Source organism: Callospermophilus lateralis, chromosome 17, assembly GCF_048772815.1.
Source record: "Callospermophilus lateralis isolate mCalLat2 chromosome 17, mCalLat2.hap1, whole genome shotgun sequence".
Taxonomy (NCBI): Eukaryota; Metazoa; Chordata; class Mammalia; order Rodentia; family Sciuridae; genus Callospermophilus; species Callospermophilus lateralis.
Genome location: NC_135321.1, coordinates 47,362,559 through 47,380,348, shown reverse-complemented (window position 1 = coordinate 47,380,348; position 17,790 = coordinate 47,362,559). Strand labels below are relative to the sequence as shown.

At 32.9% G+C, this 17,790-nt stretch overlaps 1 protein-coding gene across 2 annotated transcripts in view; it reads left to right on the top strand.

Moving 5' to 3' along the window:
• Mib1 (MIB E3 ubiquitin protein ligase 1) overlaps positions 1 to 17,790 on the top strand; it is a 130,537-nt gene that overhangs the window by 67,976 nt on the left and 44,771 nt on the right. For both annotated transcript variants that reach the window (XM_076836650.1, XM_076836649.1), the window contains exons 11-12: positions 7,030 to 7,227; positions 9,372 to 9,523. In XM_076836650.1, coding sequence (XP_076692765.1) covers positions 7,030 to 7,227; positions 9,372 to 9,523 — 350 coding nt within the window. The remainder of the gene's footprint in view (positions 1 to 7,029; positions 7,228 to 9,371; positions 9,524 to 17,790) is intronic.

Below are 17,790 nucleotides of genomic sequence, written 5' to 3'. Positions count from 1 at the left end.
TATGAGTCAGCCTCCTTATATCACAGAAAATATTCGGCATTTGTTTTTTGGGGAATTCGCTAACTTCATTTAGCATTATCTTCTCCAACGCCATCCATTTACCTGCAAATGCCATGATTTTATTCTCTTTTATTGCTGAGTAAAATTCCATTGTGTATATATGCCCCATTTTTTTTTTTTTTTTATCCATTCATCCACTGAAGGGCATCTAGGTTGGCTCCACAGTTTAGCTATTGTGAATTGTGCTGCTGTAAACATTGATGTGGCAATTAAACGCCTATCTCTCATCATGCACAAAACTTAACTCAAAATGAATCAAGGACCTAGGAATTAAACCAGAGACTGTGTCTAATAGAAGAAAAAGTAGGCCCTAATCTTCATCATGTGGGGTTAGGCCCCAACTTCCTTAAGAAGACTCCTATAGTGTAAGAATTAAAACCAAGAATCAATAAATGGGATGGAATCAAACTAAAAAGTTTCTTCTCAGCAAAAGAAACAATCTGTGAGGTGAACAGAGAGCCTGCATCCTGGGAGCAAATTTTTACCCCCACACATCAGATAGAGCATTAATCTCTAGGGTATATAAAGAACTCAGAAAGCTAAGCACCAAAAAAATCAAATAACCCAATCAACAAATGGACCAAGGACCTGAACAGACACTTCTCAGAAGAGGATATACAATTAACAAATATATGAAAAAATGCTCAGTATCTCTATCAATTAGAGAAATGCAAATCAAAACTAAGATATCATCTTACTCCAGTTATAATTGCAGTTATGAAGACAAACAACAATAAGTGTTGGCGAGGATGTGGGGAAAAAGATACATTCATACACTGCTGGTGGGACTGCAAATTGGTGCAGCCAATATGGAAAGCAATATGGAGATTCCTTGGAAATCTGGAAATGGAACCACCATTTGACCCACCTATTCCTCTCCTTGGACTATACCCGAAGGGCTTAATGACACTTTTTAATGACACTAACTCAAAGAGGAAAAACTGCATTTCAAAATTGAATTAAAATGTAAATACAACTGATGGCCCAAGATTAGAACAAAAATTCATTAAAGTCTAATTTTTTTCTAGGATATAAGAATTAACATAGTCTATTAGACAGCATTATAGTTTGTTTTAAGTAGTAGCTCTCACTCAGGGGTATTTTTTTCCTACAGGGTAACTTTTGGAAATGTCTGGAGACATGTTTGATTGTTACACTGGGTGGGAGTAGGGGATTTACTACTTAAATCTATTGGTTGCAAGGTAAGATTGATACTGAATATCCTACAGTGTGCAGGATAGCTCTCACAGCAAAGAATTACCTGGCATAATATGTTGATAGACATAAAGTTAAGAAAATAGCTAATTTTGCAAGTGCACTTAAATTTGTGATTCACTTGCCAAGTTTAAAAAGTAATTTGTTTTTATTAGTCTTTTTATTATTGGAAATTTTAAGCACTTGGAAAAATAGAATAGTACAGTGAACCCTGTGTACCCATTAGCCCATTACTCTACTTTAGTTGTTATTATTTTTTTGAAAATCTTAACTTTTTTTTTTTTTTGGTTGCCAATGGACCTTTATTTATTTATATGCGGTGCTGAGAATGGAACCTAATACCTCACACATGCTAGGCAAGCATTCTACCAATGAGCTACAACTCTAGCCCCCACTTCAGTTGTTATTAATGACAGGTTTTATTTTATCTATATCTTTTACTTTATTTCCTGCACTGAATTATTTTGAAACACATCCAAATATCATTATTTCATCTAGTAAATATTTTAGTATGTATTCTAAAATATAAGGAGTCTTTTGTAAACATTAGCATACCTTTTATCACACCTAAAAATGATAATTAATGCTTATTTTTAAATACAATTTTATTAAATTTTTTTGGAATACAATTTTATAACGTAAAACCGAGAAGGAAAAGGAAATGGCCTTTCATCTTTGGTTAGCTCATTCTGTAACCTTTCATTTTTTTCACTTGCTTTAGGAAGTGAGCTCAACATGGCTATAGATTGGGGTCTATAATCTATAGACAACAGGCGTAATCCAAAAATACATTGTAAATGTATTTAAAAATATATATATATTTTTTAGTTGTAGATGGACACAATACCTTTATCTATTTATTTATTTATTATGTGGTGTTGAGGATCAAACCCAGTGCCTCACACATGCTAGGCAAGTGCTCTACCCCTGAGCCACAACCCCAGCCCCTAAAAATGTACTTTTGAAAAACAGCACAACCATTCACTAATGTATTGTCTATGGCTGCTTTTTGCAGCAGTTGCAGAGTTAAGTAACTACTTAACAACAAAACCTAAACCATACATACTTTCCAGCCTTTTATAGAAAAGTTTGCTAGCACTCTTACTTAAATGGCTATTGCACTTTTTCAGTTAATTTTTTTTTTTTAGCATTTCTTGTCTAGTTCATGTATTTTATTTTATTTATTTTTATTTATTTTTTTATTTGTTGTTCAAAACATTACAAAGCTCATGATAAATCATCTTTCATACATTTGACTCAATTGGGTTATGAACTTCCATTTTTACCCCAAATACATATTGCAGAATCACATCAGTTACACACTCACCTTTTTACATAATGGCATATTAGTGACTGTTGTATTCTGCTACCTTTCCTATCCCCTACTATTCCCCCTCCCCTCCCCTCCCATCTTCCCTCTCTACCTCTTGTGCTGTTGTTTACTTTTCAGTTAATTTAAGCTGTTATCAAACTAAATTATGTAGGATATATAGGATTACATTTTTTCCCTATTTCTTTTTCTTAGGGAAAACTCAGAGCTATTAAGGAAAGTTGATTGTCTCCAGGTATGACCTACTGAGTGCCGTAGGATTGTATTCTGTGTCCTCCTTAATGTATAGGTAAAGGCATCAAGGACTGTGAGAGCTTAGGTATGTTGATAATAGGTGAGCTAATTTTGAATCTGCCAGGGACTCAGTTTTTTTTTTTTTTTTAATAATAGCAAAGGTGTGGAGGTTTGGATGGATGACCACTTTAAAAACGTGCCTTTTTTTATGTTTTCACACGATACAAAAATATGCTTAGGGAATAATAATAGACTTTGTCATATAACCTGAATTTTAATTGTGTTTTTGCAGCTAGAAAAGTACTGGGCAAAAAGTTAATTGGTAAAAGATTGAGTTTCCCCATTTGTGATAAAGAGTTGCAATGTAGATTAAGAGACATACTTATGATATCATTTATACAACACCGTAGGAATTTAATGTGTTAGCATTACCTGTGTTTAACTGTTCTTAGTAACTTCTTTCCAGCTGTCAGAAGTAGTGCAGTTTCTCAAGAAACAGATGCTTCTGTTTGATTTTTCTCATCTCATTAATGAAAACAAAATGGCAAAAACAGTTTTTTTAAAGTGTAAAACTGAGAAGGAAAGGGCAGTTGGGGCTTCAAGATTGGCCAGTTTTAAATTCTTTTTTTAAAAACACAAATCAGGATTCAAAATAATAACCGGTGAAATGACTTTAGGTGTACATAGTTTCCAGGTATACATGTTCATTCAAGTTGCTACCCCAAACCTAAGAAAGCCAGTGCTGGTAAAAACATGGAATGTTAAAACACAGATGAGAGGAGAAGGGAAGTGTATCACAGGGTGAGAGAGAGACAGAGGTAGATCAGATGTTGAGAGAGGAATCAAGAGAGCCTAGAGAAACCAGACTTCCTCTTTCATAACAACATGATCTCTTGGGAACTAATTCACTTCACTGAGGCCTGCATTAATCCCTTTCATGAGGGTGGCACCCCTGGCTGAATCACCTTCTCATCTCTTAAAGCTCATTTACTTGTCAATAAGGTATCAAGGAGCAAGCTTTCAGCACATGAACCTTTGGGGGACAAATCATATGCAAACCACGGTAGTCTCAGGAGATTAAAAAAAGATAAACACCATGCATAGTATCTTTTCTGACCATAATGGGATAAAGTTAGAAATCAGTAACAGTAGGAAACATAAGTAAACCTAGTAAGATTTTGTTTTTAATTTTTATTTATTATTTTAGTAGTAGAGAGACTTAAAGATTTTTAAACATCAGATTTGTGTTTTACAGAGGATTTTGCCTTGGATGTGAAAAATAGTTTGGGGTAAGAATGCAGTGGATGCAAGGTGAGATTAGTTCAGATAAGTAAGAGTGAAGGTCTGAATTTGTGATAGAGTTGGAGAAGAAAATAGTTTGAGCATCATTTGAGGAATAAAAGCTACAGATTGTGGTGAATGAATATAGACACTCAGAAGTAGTAGATGAATATGATTTATGGATGCTGATTTTGTTGATCATATGGTCTGTGGTTCTGTCAGCCAAGATAGCAAGGACTGGTGCAAGAGTAGAATTTTGAGGGTTGAGAGGAGAAGGGAGCAGAAGAGTAGAAATCAGTTTTATTTAATTTGTGGCTGTTTTACAAACTTTTGGATATAGCCTCGTGGAGGTCACTTTTACCCTTGTTCCATGTAATTCTCATTTGGTATCACTTAATAGTCACACTGTGGTAGGTTTATTTGGAGTACTTAAGATGGATTCAGAAGAAAACACCAAGCCTTAAAAATTAAGACCGCAGTACAACTCTAGTTTTCTAACATAGAAGAGAGACATGAAAATTAATTCAATTGGAGTATCCTATTGTATATATGCATATTCCATAATCTTTAAATTTTTTTTACTGTATTTCTCTTCGACATACATATATATATCAAGGTTTTAAACTTCTTCGTGTTTGATTTTACATATCTAAACTGTTGATAGGAATTGCAAAAAGTGGATCAGTAATGGTTTTCTAACAATCATAAATATATTGTAGCTTCATAAATAGTTACAATTTTTAGTCTATCAGTGTTAGTAGATTGACATTCTTTTTTTGTTGTTTTGTTTCACATTATTGGGGATTGAACCAAGGGCCTCATATATGCTAGCCAAGTGTCTGCCACTGAGTCACATTCACAGTCAACATATATATTTTTTTAATATTTATTTTTTAGGTGTAGATGGACACAACACAACGCCTTTATTTTTTTGTGGTGCTGAGGATCCAACCCAGGGCCCGCCTGTGCTAGGCGAGCGCTCTACCGCTGAGCCACAATCCTAGCCCAACAGTCAATATTTTTATTTTGAGTCAGTGTCTTAAGTTGCTCAGGCTGGTTTGAAACTTGTGGTTCCTCCTACTTCAGCATCTTGAGTAGCTGGGATTCTAGTCATGTTCTACCTTGCCGGGCTGTGTGTTATGTTTCTGTTTTTAATGGAAGGGTAATCATATGATAAACTTAAAACTTTTAACAGGAAAGAAAAACATCCAGATTGGAGGTTGGAAAGATCTTAACTCTGAGATTCAGAGATAATTAAATGTATAATGAGAGAGAGAGAGAGAGAGAGAGAAAGAAAATGTGTGTGTGTGTGTGTGTGTGTGTGTGTGTGGCATGTGTATACTTATTTTTCTGGGATAATGTTTTTCTGAGATATTGCTGCTTAGGAAACACAAGAGTTGAATCTTAAATCTTTCATGTGGTTGTTTTCAAGTTCCTTTGTTCTTGATTATTTATTTACTTATTTATTTATTTTTAGTTGTAGTTGGACACAGTATTTTATTTATTTTTATATGGTGCTGAGGATTGAACCCAGTGTCTCACATGTGTAAGGTGGGTGCTCTACCAATGAGTTACAGCCCCAGCCCTCGTTCTTGATTTATAGGCAGTAGAAACTCCTAAATTAATTCAGGTCAAAATACTAGTAAGGTAGAAATTTCCAAAGTCAAAGTTTTGCCTTTTCAAGAATGGCTGTTCAACTGTTATCAATTCCTATACAAGTGATTTTGCCTACACAAGTGTTTGAGAAAATGAAGATAAAAAAATTTTGAATTCAGTAACTGTTTTGAATGATCTATTTGTTTGTTTTTATCTGTGTTTATCTTTGCAAAGTAGTTCAGATGATCTTGGGTGACATGGATTTTCAAACCCTTTGCATAAACTAGGGAGTCCATCAGGGATTGGATGCATAGATTGGGAATCATGGCTCTGGAGGAAGTTTTAGAGCATGCCTGCTTGTGGGTATCAAAATTTGGGGTGTAGTATTGATATAAAGACATTACCCTTATAAAAACCTTCCCTATCTATATCTCTCTAGGAAGGTAATGAGACTTCTTTGGGGTGGAACTAGATATATCACCTTCATGGTATATTTCAGCCTTTTTTTCCCTTTAAAAAAAAAAACTGAAACTTTCCTGCCCTCTCTTCAGAAATATGCTTATTATAGAAGATATGGGAATTATATTTGATTTCTCTGAAAGAGTTTTAGCATTTTGGATATATGGAATTTGCAGTTTCATGCTTCATTTTTGTCTTTTAAAGGTGTTGAACTTTTTTTTTTTTTGGTCCTCAAATATACAAGAGTATATGGTTACTACTTAGAGGTAACCAGTAATCACTGTTAGCATATTAATGTATTTATCCCCTTAAAGCTAATTGAGATCACATTTTTTGACATCGTTTTAAAAAATGACTCAACTAATTTAGTGTAATTTTTGTGTCATTAAAAAGTCTTGGGGCTGGGATTGTGGCTTAGCGGTGGAGCGCTCGCCTAGCATGGACGGGACCCGGGTTCAATCCTCAGCACCACATACAAATAAAGGCATTGTGTTGTGTCCATCTACACCTAAAAAAAAAAATTAAAAATAGTCTTTATAAAATGTTTTAAATGGCCAAAAAATTATGTAGTTTAACTGTTTTCTAATGATTTAGTATCATGGCTGATAAATTAGAAGCAGTGAAGGATTGGTGACTTAATTACTGGTCAAGTATTTATGTATGAGATATTGATCTATGTTTATCATTTATCTTTGGAGATAATCACTGTTCAAGCCAGTTTCTAATTATTTTGTTGACTCCACTCTATTATTTCATTTTCCCAAATTAATCTGGTTCTTGATATGTTACTAAGCTTCAAGTTTTGTCTCACTTTGTTAAATATCACTAATTCAGATTTGAACGTTAACATTTAGGATAAAGATGGAGATAGAGCAGTTCACCATGCAGCCTTTGGAGATGAAGGTGCTGTTATAGAAGTACTACACCGGGGTAGTGCTGATTTGAATGCTCGCAACAAGCGTCGACAGACACCACTTCACATTGCTGTCAATAAAGGTCATCTTCAAGTTGTAAAGACTTTATTGGACTTTGGTTGTCATCCTAGTCTCCAGGTAAGACTTTTAAAGAAATAATATTTCCAGGTATTGCCAGCATCCTATTAAAAGAAAGCACTCAGTTCTGTGGTAAGCACTCCTTTGTTACCTTTCTTTTTTTGTATAGCCAGTCATGATAAAGGATACTGGAGGCATAGAATGTCATAAAATTGGCAGCCATTCCTTCCTAGAAAAACTTTTTAAATAAGGTGTCTCCCAAAGATTGGGTTTAGGATGAGGGGTGCAGGTGAGAACTTTTTGAAAAATATCAACTTAGAGACATTAATTTAACTTTATTGATCATGACAGTGAATTTCAGCAGCATAAAATAAGCTATATTGTGCAATAGTTACTTCATAAACTTAAATAATCTTCACTGTAACTTAATTTATCTTAGGGTCTTGGTCTAGGTATTAGTCTAGTCTTTGGAGATTTTCTGATTTGGAAAATAGTGTTTCAAGGTTGATTGACAGAAATGAACCTAGAAGTTGGCAAATTATTATCATGTACTATTTTATTTTACTATTAAATTATTAAGCATTCATACCTTGTTTTTTTTTTTTTTTTGGTGACAGTGGGGAATTTTAGGTTTAAAGCAAAAATCACCTAAGAAATAATTCTTTCCAGCCACAGTTTAGCATCTAGATGAACTAAACCATATATATAAGGGAAATATAGTCTGTCTTTATGAAGTACTTAGTTTGGTTGTTAAAATTGCCCATCTTATGCATGCCTGTCAGGTTGAAATTTGGTATGAATGCTTAATAATTTAGTAGTAAAATAAAAAAGTACATAATAATGATTTGCCAACTTCTAGGTTGATTTCTAGATTGTTTTCAGTCATACCTTTAACAGCACAGGCTTGAAATAGTGTGCTATTTTCCAATAAAGAATGGTATTTAAAACACTATTTGAATATGTACAAATTACTTTGTTTAAATTGGAAACTCATTGATTAAAACAAAAAGGGGAGAATCATTGAGATCTTAATCTGTTTGTAATTTAGATAATTCATAGCAGCCAGAGAATTTATAGATCTCAGAGAGGTAATAAAGAACAGAAGTTGTGGGAGTGAGAACCATTTTGATACTGACAGGTTCTAGGGTGTAGGCTTAGTGGTTGATAGGATTCGAAGATGGAGAAGGAACTGAGGTATTGTGTTAATATGTTAAAGAAGAGGGAATTTATATCTATTGAACATTTTTGTCAGAAATTGGAGGTAAGGTTATGTAATGAGAGTGTGAGTTGGGGTTGAGGTAGAGAATTGAGAAGAACAGTGCTACAGGTTTGGAATAGCTGTTGTGGGCATCAGAAGGCAGTACAGAACGGGGACCTGTAGAAGCATATTTGATCATGTAAAGAGCTCATATCAAACTGAAGACTGCAAATTTTCAGTGTTAGTAAATACAGGAAGATAGACATTAGATGGTTGGGTTGAACTTGGTGTTAGGAATCCCTATGTAGGTGGATGAATATATTGCCTGTATTGACAAACTTTTTCTGTAAAGAACCAGACAGTATTATAGATTTTCATATCTTTTATATCTCTACTATATAGGTCAATCTTGTAGAATGAGGCAGCCAATTCTAGTAAAACTTAATTTACTGTTAAATTTTCCTTTATACTCGTGTCTGCTTTGACCTACGTAGTCTGTGATCTATTTTAACCATTTATCTTTGGAGATAATCACTTCCCTGCCCTTTGAAAATACTTTGGTTTATTTTTCTCACATATCACTCCATTATATATTTGTCTCTGGAGCTCTGAAAACTACTAATGTTTGGCTCTCACCCTCAGAGATTTAGTTGGTCTGGATAGCAGCCTGGTGGGCCTCAGGAGTTTTAAGAACTCCAAGCAGATTCTAATGTGCAGCCAACATTGAAAAACATTGATTTTAAACTCATTTTTATGGGGCCTGAAACTAGTGTAGGTTCAGTATAGAATTTGGGGGGTACAACAGTGAATGGTGTGACTTTATTTTAATGTATCTGTTTCTTACCTCCATTTACATGTTTAATATAGAGGATGATCACTTATTAATAATTGCTGGATATGGCCTCCATTTCTTTTTCTTTGTTTAATAGTTTTATGTGTTACTGTTAGGCATGATGATTAATTGAAGGGGAACTAATGAAAGTCTTTTTAAACTTAAAATAAAAAGGATTCTGAAGGTGATACCCCTCTTCATGATGCCATAAGTAAGAAACGTGATGATATCCTGGCAGTTCTTTTGGAAGCTGGAGCAGATGTTACCATCACAAACAATAATGGATTTAATGCTCTACATCATGCTGCACTCAGAGGAAATCCCAGGTAAAAATGGCACCTTTTACTATTAGGTGCCACATAGAAATATTTCCATATGCTTGGTTCTCTTTTCCTGAGACTGATAAGAAAATAATTTCTGCTAATTTTAGTATTTAATGTCATTTTAAAGGTCTGTATAGAGTATGCTATCGTTTAATATATTAGTTTTATATTATTTATTTGGTTTTTAAAACTAATACAAATATCATGAAGTGATTAAATATATATTAAAAGTAGATATAAAATATCAGTAATACTGGCTTATGTCTAAAGGTTTAAAATGCATTTCATTTTGAGATTTTTGTTTCTTCAAAATCATTCTCAGGGTGTTCTCTCATCCAGTGTTATCCATTTGCATGGTAATTATTTTTTTAACTTGCAGCTAAATAAATATAAAATTATCTAATTTTTTATTAACAGTATAATCAGTTACATATACTTGTAGTGTAGGTGAACCCTAGTCACTGTTAAAGTGCTAGGTGTTGTACTGAAGAAAGGGTTTGCTGGTTAATATTTGAGAAAGTCTGCTTTTGGACAGTCATATTATTTATAAAGGATCTGCAAAGTCCCCAGAAAAGGAACATGCTTTGCTTTGCTTAATGTTGAGATTTTTATGAATGTATTTTTAAGAACAAGTTTACCTTAAGATATATTTTAGGAAATTCTGCCTTATTCTCCTTATATTTGAATCAAACCTACATAGTATGACTGAGGAAAATGTTCACTTTGATAATTCTATCTATCCTGAATTCTTATTCTTTGGTTCCTGTTTTTACATGTTTCCTTCTAAGTTTTTGCCTTTTTTTTTTTTCTTTTAAAGCTTCTTAGGATCACCACTAGAGGGTGATCACAGAAAACAGAAGGATTTTATTGCTGTTGCTTGTTGATGTTCATAAGAATGGGTATATAATATAGGATGAAATGAGTGACCATATTTTAGATATTGTCTTGAATTTTTTAATATTACAAATATTTTAACACTTCATACTTTTTCATGTGAAGGAGATAGAATACTATTATATGTTCTGTGCCCTTCAATTAAAATTGGTGATGATGATAATGATAGCACCTGCCTCTAAGAAGTACTTTACGTGTATTAACTTACTTAAGCCTTGATCCTTTCAGCAACACCCCTCCTCAGCCCTTTCAGTAGCATTTTGGGAAGAGATTAATATCCTTTTTTCATAGATGAAGATTGTAAGGATTATGAGGCTTATAGCAATGAATTTACTTATCCAAGATTATGTAGCTGATTAGAACAGCTAGAATTCTAACAGAGTGTGATTTTAGAAACATAGCTCTTAAAACACTTTACTATTTATGATTTATGGTCTATATATGAGAGGAGGACACAAGGACAACGAATGATTTAACCACAAATGGTGTATAGTGCATCATTCCTTTTGCTACCTCATTGCTAAGGGTTCTTTGACTGCTCTCACTAATTTCAGTATCCAGTTCAAAAATTGTTTATTCTATGAATCTTTCCAATCCATTCCAGTCTTTCTATTACCACTGTTGTTTACCTAATAAATTATTTATAATTTTTATTTAGACTATTACAGTATCTTTCTAAATATTCTTCTGGATTTAAATTTTCATACAGTTATCATTTTAAAAGCATAGATCCAATGACATCCCTTTCTTGTTCTCAGTTAGTAGTTTCCTATTATACATAGTAAAATCTGTATACCTTAGCTTGACATTTATATCCATCTCTGATATGTCTTGACCTGGACAGAATTTCTAACTTTTATCTGCCACTAGTTTAAGTTCTTTTGCCTACCTTGCCCTTTAGCTATTTTATATTTTACACTGTTTTCCTTTACTAAAATATGCTAGTTGCTTTTTTTCTTTTTTTAAAAGCATTTCTATCATTGGAATGCACTTGTGCTCTCAATTTCTCTCTCTTCCTTTTATTGTGGCCATCTTTTCTCCAGCACCATCTTGGTTTCATCATTGGCATTATTTTCTGTTTGTTTTTTATTTCCTTTTTCTGTATTGCATGTGCTATAATCTGCCTAATGCTATCTGTTACTATTGCATTTCTGTGTTTTCTTTTAAAATTGTGGGTGCTCATAGGCATCTGTATATTCTCCACAATGCTTGGAGTAAAATAGGCACTTAATAACTGTTACTCTTAATTTGACAGTAAGGACAGTATAAGATTTCACAAGATATTGTATGATTAATTACAGAATGCATTTTGTGTGGAAACTGTTGAATTCAAGTAGAGCAGTCACTTCAAATAAGAATGGTTAGAGTGCTGGGGTTGTGGCACAGTGGTAGAACTCTTACTTAGCAAGCATGAGCACTGGGTTCTGTCCTAGGCACCACATTAAAAAAATAATAATAAAGAAAGAATGGTTAGAAAGATATTTTATTGGGAGAATTTAGATTATAGTATTAAATCGTATTTAAATTTTTTTTTTAGTTGTAGTTGATGCAATATCTTTATTTATTTATTTATGTCGTGCTGAGGATGGAACCCAGGTTGTCACACGTGTTAGGCGAGCGTTCTTCTGCTGAACCACAACCCCAGCCCCTAAACCATAAAGTATCAAACTACAAATTTTAACTAGAAATAAAAATGTTTTGGGAAACAAACATTTTTAAATATTTTGAGTTGTTCCTTTTTTTTTTTTTTTTTTAAGGTGCTGGGGATTGAACCCAGGGCCTTGTGCATTGAACCCAGGGCCTTGTGCATTTGAGCCAAGCACTCTATCAACTGAACCCTCCAGTTGTTTCATTTTGATGGGGAGTAGGCATGGTAATTCAATAATGCTAGGCCTATGCAGAAGAAATATATTTGTACATTTATTAATCATACTTATATTTAATATTTTATCCAAAAATGGCAGGTTAAGTTCTGGAAATAATAAAGTACTATATCTGCTTTTCTAAAATAACAGTAAAGGCCAAAGAAAATAATTCTTGTCAGGTGACATTTCTTAAAAAAGGAAAAATGCTTTCATTCTATAACCAAGTGGTGTTTCAGTTAAAGCTTTGTGCCTTGTTTAATCCTCTATAAAACATTTTAGGTAATTATGACTATAGGTTGATAGAGTGTGATTTTAGTTGAACACCAAGGAGCATCAGAAAATGATACAGTTTATGTATCAGTTGTAATTGCAAGTTGGGATGTTTTGAGTTCTGTTTCATATCATATTTTCTTTTCTGTAATGACCAGTAATGTCAAAAGAAAGAAGGAACCATTTTTAGTGGACTCAGAATAAAAAACAATAATATTGAACTTCTTTGGCCTTTACTGTTATTTTAGAAAAGCAGATATAGTACTTTATTATTTCCAGAACTTAACCTGCCATTTTTGGATAAAATATTAAATATAAGTATGATTAATAAATGTACAAACACTTTTTCCTTACTTATGAGCATTTTATAGTTTATAAATATTAATTAATCTAATACCTTCAATTTTTAAAGTTTCAGTTTTGTCCTTGTGATTTCTGTTTTAGTCTGAAGTTATGCTTATTTCATATAAATGGCTTAACTTTTGGATTTCACATATAGTTCATTTTAATTGCAATTGATTTACTTTAGTTAGTATAATTTTTAGGTACTTTTGTGATTTTTTTTTTATTTATTAGAATGTATTTTTTCTATAGTATATTATTTACAACACTGTGAGTGTAACAGTACTAGCAGAAGAATTTGTTTATAATTATTTCCATTTATTATGATTAAAATGTAAGAAAAGTTCACAAAATTTACATGTGGATGTGTATATATGTGGAATTTAAGTACAATTCTATCCCCTGGCTTTGCTTTTAGTTAGCAGTAGTAATTTTTCAGCAATGATCAATAACACAGTAGAGTTAGTTACTGGATGTGTTTTTGTAAAGAAAAAATCATTATCCCAGTCTTTAAAATGTGTATAGATATCCTATATTTTTGAAGGATGTACTTTGAAGGTTCAGATTAATACAGATATTAAAATTTCAAAACTGATCTTGATGTTTCCTCATCGTATGAGGGCAAATGAATAAAGACATTAAAAGTTTTATTTATATATTTATTTATCTGTTTATCTATTTATAGTTCACTTGACCACTGAGCCACTATTTTGTATTTTATTTAGAGACAGGGTCTCACTGAGTTGCTTAGCACCTTGCTTTTGCTGAGGCTGGCTTTCAACTCCTGATCTTCCTACCTCAGCCTCCCAAGCCACGGGAATTACAGGCATGCACCACTGTGCCCAGCAAAAGTTATTTATTTATAATAAGGCCATCTGCTTCTTCTTTTTCTTTTCTTTTTTCTTTTTTTTTTTTTTGGATACCAGGGATTGCATCCAGGGGTTTTTAACCAGTGAGCCACATCTTCAGCTCTTTTTATTTTTTATTGAGACAGGGTCTCACTAAATTTGTCGAGGCTGGCCTTGAACTTGTGATACTCCTGACTCGGCCTCCCAAGTTGCTGGGATTACAGGTGTGTGTCATCATGTGTGGCAGCCATTAGTTTCTTTTAGAATATAAGTTTCACTATGAAACACAGTATGCTTTTGGTCATTTATAAATTTGGTCATTTGGGAGCTGGGGATGTGGCTCAAGCAGTAGCGCGCTCGCCTGGCATGCGTGCGGCCTGGGTTCGCTCCTCAGCACCACATACAAACAAAGATGTTGTGTCCGCCAAGAACTAAAAAATAAATATTAAAAAAAATTCTCTCTCTCTCTCTCTTTCTCTCTCTCTCTCTCTCTCTCTCTCTCTCTCCCACTCTCTTTAAAAAAAAAAAATTTGGTCATTTGCTCCATTTATAATTTGGTCATTTGCTCCATTTTAGAATAGTGGTTATATGTTTTAATATGTTTTTTTTTGTTTTTAAGAAATTTTAACTGTCAACAATACTGTTTATGAATTCTGATATTTGGCATTTATTTATTTAAAAACATTTTTTTGGTGGTGCTGGGGATTGAACTCAGGGCCTCCTGCTTGCCAGGCATGTGCTCTATTGCTGACTTATATCCCCAGCCCCATATTTGATATTTATAGAGATGTTTTCCCCTGCAGTTCAGTTGTCTTATCTTCTGTTTCTGTTGTTTTTATTTTTCCATACATTTCTGATTTAAATCAAGAGCAGAAATTATTTCTGCTGACAACAATGAAAACTAAATTTCTTTGAATCAGCATGTTACTTAGGTACTCTCTGTTAGGATACTGTATTTTAGCTGCCTTTAAGTTTGCAGAGTTCCCTTACAGGCATGAAAATAGTAGTTTTTTCTGCAGAGCTGGCAAAAATAATAAGTATTTAGGGGGAACTGATACCATTATACAGATATTTTATATATAATTTTAAAAATATAAATTGAATGTTAAAAGTAACAATACATGTTACTGTGTAATATGATTTACTTGTTTTCAGTTTTGTTCTATGATACCTTCATAGACTGTTTTCATTTGTTCATTTATTTATACCCACAAAGAGGCATGATAAATCATATTGAGTATGTGAGTTTTCCCTCTAGAACGTTATAATAGCTTTATTTAAGTTTATCAATTTCAAAATACAGTCTTAATGGTAAATGAGACTATATTGAATATAGGAAGATTTGATAATCTGAAGAAGACCCGTCTTGGTGTTTAATGCTTTTCTTTTCTTTATAATTCTAAACAGCTGAGGGCTGTACAAAAAACAGCTGAAAATCTATTGCATAATTGTATACTTATAGTGTGTCCCTTTTCTCTAATGTATTATCATGCATCTACTCTCAGATTTCTTTTAATAAATGCTTATAAATAATGTGACTGAGATATAATTAATGTAAGCATGAAGTTCTGTTAGCTTGAACACAGTGATGATATATATTTATATATACCTTTCTTTGCCCACTTTCTTTTAGGGACAAGTTTTCACTTTGAAATAGAGGAGGGGTCAGGATTTGAGGATTATGTGAACATTTGGGTTTTCTAATTACTGTTGCTTGCCTTTAGTAATATCCATTAGTTGTTGAAATGTTTCTTTCTTTATTAAAGAACCATTAAATTAACTGAAGTTATTAAGAAAATTAGGTGGATGTTGGATCACTTGTCATTTTTCCCCTTAGTTTTTCTCCACTGAGACATAGATGTGTGTGTGTGTATAATTTTTTTTTTTTTAATAAAGGACAAAGACTGAAAAGTAATAAAATGTTTTATTAGGGCTGGGGTTGTGGCTTAGTGGTAGAGTGCTCACCTAGCACTTAGGAGGCACTGGGTTCAATCCTCAGCACCACATAAAAATAAACAAAATAAGGTATTGTGTCCATGTACAACTAAAAAAATACTTAAAAATGTTTTATTAGTAGAGAACTTCATTTTACAACTGAGGAAACAATTATGGAGAATTGAAATAACTTTATGAGTTAAAAGTAGCAATACTTAGCATTTTCTTTTTTGAACATCACAGATCTTTATGATTCAGGGTCAGAAGAACTATATGCTTATTTGCTTAAGTCTCCTTAAGATATCCTACGTTTTCTCTCCCTTTCACTTTCTGATAACATTCATATAAAATGGTGAAATTAAAGGTTAATCCTATGAAAGACAGTGACTCAACATTCTAGGGTGTTACTTTATTTATAGTTTTCTTTAATTTAAAATATGTCCATGTCCATGTGAATCATGGGTCAGTAATATGTATTGGCATTCTAATGATATTTTCAGGTGAACTTCTCAGATATTTCCTTCTTTTAAAAGAAGTTTTTAATTTTTATAATGAAGCATAGTTTGCATTTCATTATTATATCTTGTCTGAAGAATAAGAAATTTAATACCAAGAGACCATAATTAAGTAAAATTATTTTATTTGAATCCCTTAAGTCATTTGCACATTTTTCATAAAGCTTTTTATAAACATCTTTACTATAGTCTTTTCAAGTAGAATTAACAGTTAACAATTTATTTTATTTTATCCACAGTATGAATAACTTAAGGTGAAATTAGTTGACAGGTAACTGATATTCATGAGTGAACCGTCGTCTCTCCTGTAGTAATCAATGCATAGCTACAGCTGGTTGAAGGGGACCAAATCCATTGAAGAGGCGATTTGGTTCCATTTTACCAGCTTTAGCAAAGCATTGTAGTGCTGCCAGTTTGGGATCCAAAACAGTTAAATGCTTTTCATTTATAAAAATAATAGTTATGGGCCATCTACAAGTGTTAAAAGTTTCCTGTCAATGGTTTAGTCATTAAAATAAAATTTTCTATTTTGAAGGCAACGTTTTCTACTATATCCTGCTCTTAAAATTTGGAAGTTTCTTCCTTTTAACACATTTTTAATGCATTAAGGAATTATCATTGTACATCTTAGTTTTAACAGCTTTGCTTAATTCTTAACTGTAAGCAGTAACCTCCTTCAAAACCAGCAACATTTAAAAGAACAAATAGACCTGGATATACTTTAGAGTAATGTTTTCTACTTATCTCTAGGCATTTAACCATATTCTTTGGTTAAACTAAAAGTTGGGAAAGAGTAATGTTAGTCAAACATTTCTACTGCCACTGCTTTTTTTAGTAGTATAGTTGAGGATTAGTAGCAAGTTGGTGATGGGGTGGAGGAATATGAGTGGCCTTAGGAAAATCCGTGCCCTTTGGTTTATAAATAGATCACACATGAATTCAGTGTATTGCTTGGACTTGGTGGTAGGAGGAACTGCTGCGCATGCCAGCTCATTTTACTTTGGTTTTGCTTATGTAGGGTTGCTAATAATGGGTTGGTAACTTAACTCTTTTAATGATTATTTCCTTGACTAAATTCTTCATCATTTTGAGTAGATTGCCTAATTAACTTCTTATTATCAACATTGATTGTAGCTACAATCCATGAATTTTGAGTATTAAAATGTACCATGTATTCTGTTGAACACATGCTGCTGTGCTGCTGTCTGGGGCTCTAGTGTACCAAATTTATTCACTCATTAAACTGTTTATAGAACTTGAAATAAAAAATCTACGATGTAAACTTTGAAATCAGTACTTTAAATTTGTTATAACATGGTTTTAGTGTTGAAACTTGCATAAAATACAACTCTGGTAAATTATAAAATAATGTCTATAAAATAAGACTCAATGAAATATAGAGAGTAAAAATTTTTTATAGTTACCGTTTTGAACTGAAGTGGGAGAAGGTCAACACTATCTTGGGCAACATTCAAACAATTCTGAAGGGTATTCTGCATCTGTTGGTTCTTAAGTATCATGCTGCTGGTGAAATTAATGTCACTACAGTTCTTTCTATCATTTATTTGTGAAACAGGTGTTAAATGGCCTGAACTTAAGTG